This window comes from Strongylocentrotus purpuratus, unplaced genomic scaffold (assembly GCF_000002235.5).
Source record: "Strongylocentrotus purpuratus isolate Spur 01 unplaced genomic scaffold, Spur_5.0 spur5_scaffold_1, whole genome shotgun sequence".
NCBI classification, from domain to species: domain Eukaryota; kingdom Metazoa; phylum Echinodermata; class Echinoidea; order Camarodonta; family Strongylocentrotidae; genus Strongylocentrotus; species Strongylocentrotus purpuratus.
This window is the reverse complement of record NW_022145594.1, coordinates 11,238,347-11,241,375: the sequence shown is the minus strand read 5'-3', so window position 1 is coordinate 11,241,375 and position 3,029 is coordinate 11,238,347. Positions and strand designations below refer to the sequence as shown.

At 42.3% G+C, this 3,029-nt stretch overlaps 1 protein-coding gene across 1 annotated transcript; it reads left to right on the top strand.

The window, feature by feature from the left end:
• Positions 1-244: 244 nt before the first annotated feature.
• On the top strand, positions 245-2,668 carry LOC105439434. Its single transcript, XM_011668416.2, has 2 exons — positions 245-260; positions 1,833-2,668. Exons 1-2 carry the CDS (start codon positions 245-247, stop codon positions 2,666-2,668), a joined length of 852 nt encoding a protein of 283 aa, XP_011666718.2.
• Positions 2,669-3,029: the final 361 nt, after the last annotated feature.

Sequence of the window (3,029 nt, the reverse complement as noted above, 5' to 3'; positions counted from 1 at the left end):
TTTTTGTGTCGATGCATCTGAAAAGACGGAAATGTTGTGCAATGACTAATAACATTAGTTGTATTAAGATGCTTACGTGATATATTGACAATTCACTAATCAAAAGTCGGTCAAATTTGTGATATATATAGCTTTTAAAAAATATGCATGAATTTTGCCCAATACATATCTTTAACGATTATCGCCCCTGTATCAAGTCGCTCACCCCCCCCCCCCCCCTTTCGCTCACCATTCTCGTAAACACATGTCCTTCTACACGAGTAAATAATACAATGTATTTATGCGCCCTATGTACGGTACTACGGTTCGCCTATATAGTACATGAAATGCAACTTTTAAAGCGTAGCATCTTGCTAGAATTGCATGAGAATCATAATTATCCATTGATTTCTCGTTATCTCTTTTATTGATGCCCGAGGCCCTCCACGACACTAGACATATAGCGGCTTTAGGTTCAATGAGCAAAGGATCATTTTTTGAATATTAGTGCAATGAGGGTAATCCAACCGTTTGTACATACTGTTACAGAAATTGGATGCTCGAATGATTAAAAAGGGAGGTCTGAATTGGAGACTAGCTTTAATTTGGGCAAGGTTTTTGGGAGTGTGTAAAAGTTTGTAGCTGAGGCGGAGGTAGTTTTGAGGAGACAGATTTTGTTAGAACTTAGAGTTAGGAGCTGGGAGGATGTTGCTAGGGAGCATCATCAAAGCCAACTTGGGGCAAGAACCAGTATAAATGTGAGTTAAGTGTAACTGTTATTAGGTTGTGGCAAGTAAATATATTGGATATCACTACCATGTTTCTTGTGAATAAACATCAGTTACTTAAAAATCATTGTTCGATAACTCCTTTCTCTCAGAGACTGTAATTGTATGTGTGTATGACTTGGCCCTGGCCTTGCGTGAGCATTAATTTAGGCTAGACTAAACATCTACCCTGCAGTCTTTAAATTCCCCATTTTCTTATAAAAGAATTCCCAAAAGTTATTACACTGGTGTCAGAAGTGGGATTTGAAAGGTGGAATTTTAGAAGATTGTTAGGTCTAGTTAGGGAATAAGTCATATTTTGATTGTAGTAACTAGTAGTATAAAGTTAAGATAGGTCAATGGCAGTAGCCTACGTTCATTGTCATTGGCATCGTACACCACTGCACTGCAAAATCTCTGTGTGTATACGGGGAGCAACGCGTTGTATTGGTGTGTGTGTGTGTAGTAATGTTTTAGGATCGGTGTTTCAGTGCATGTGCTGAGCAAAGGGAAAGTTGGTAGTCCCGCAGGCTAGATACAGCTAGTCTTGCTTTGCAGACCCGATAAGCTACTTTTGTTTGGGGAAGTTAAGATATAACTTAGTAGTAAATTTAGTCACTTTAAGTAACTTATTTTGATGGGATTGTTTTATTTGCCATTTAACTAATTAAATAATTTTAATCCCCTTTAGGATTATATTCTTCTTCATTGGATTTTATTGTGGAAAAGTTTAAACTATACTGAACCTGACGTGAAATTTGTATAGGGATTTTAAATACAGTAGCCTTATAGTTTCCATTTATAAAACTTCTAAATAAAGCAAGAGTAGGCTCATGAAAGTAACAGGGGTTTAGGGTGATACACAGTTGTTGAAGTGACTATCGACTCTCAACCATGCATCGCTCACGGGTCTCGTCACGTACGCGTACAAGAGGGAGGGGTCGCCTTTCGAGTCCTCTAGGAGTTGGCGCCCTCCTACAAGCGTTTGAGAAGTTTGCGGAAAGTGCCGTCAGTAACCAGGCTGAAATTATAGCGCACCTTGACAGATCTTCCACAGCACAGCAGGGTATTGAAAGGCGTCTGCAGGTGCTGGAAGCCAGAGTTGGAGACCAGAGCCCAGTGACATCACCAAGTGTTCAGAGAAAGCAAGTAGAGGCCTCAATGATGGCAGAGGGAAACGGCAACTAGTCGTGTTCGAGGAGCAGAACACGGCTAGAAATGGCAAGGCTCCTGTCATTACATCCCTGGGTGGAGAAGCACAAGGACTCTTCCTCAGAGGGGTGATGGTTGGCAGGACACTTTTGAATCAGCATACCCAATCTTCACAAGAAGGTAATTGTGTAGGTAAATGTGAGCGAGTTGATGTTGTCATTGATGTTGAATCTCAAGAGGAAAATGTTGGAGAGGCAGGAGAAGTCACAGGCGAGTTCGCTCCGCGTTTAAGGTTGCTGCCTGAAAGAAGCAGCGTAGGATTGTCAACGGGACAACCAGAAGAAACGCGGGAGTTGTTACTGAGACGACAAGACCTGTTCTCCAAGGGATCCATGGACTTGGGACAGACAAGCATAGTCGCACACAAGGTAGAGATGGGTGATGCTGAACCTAGTTTACCCCTAGCTAAGAGGGAGGAGGCTGTCAGAGCTATTTATGAGATGAAGTCACAAGGAGTGATAGAGCCAGCATCAGGAGAATGGGGTTCAATGATTGTACTCGTTAAGAAAGATGGCAGTATGCGTTTTTGCGTGGAATATCGATGTTTGAATCGGGTGACAACGAAAGATTCTTACCCGCTTCCTCGTATTGACGACATCTTAGATGCATTGACGGGCTCCCAGTGGTTTTGCGCCCTTGACCTGAAGTCCGGATATTGGCATCCTCGAAGGAAGAAAGGTATATCACCTAAATTGATGTCAGACTTGTGAGACCCTTACTCTGTTCTAAAGAAGATAAACGATGTAGTCTACAGGATTCAGTTGACGAAAAGGAGTAAACCAAGAGTGGTTCACAGAGACCGTCTTTGCAAGTACAAGGGACAGAAGGAGCCCTGGTTCCATGTAAGCGATGATAACTGTTCTTTTATCGCTGTAGCAACACAAACTAGTAATCAGGAGCATCCCAAGCTCAGCGAGAAATATCAAGTGTGTCAACCTGACGATGCTCTGGATGAAGAACCCTCGAGAGAAAACAGTCACGAGCATCAGCATCGTCAAAGGAAGTCTCCCAATAGATATGGTTGGGATTAGCTGGTAACTTTGACAGCTGTGTATCACGGTTATCACATTG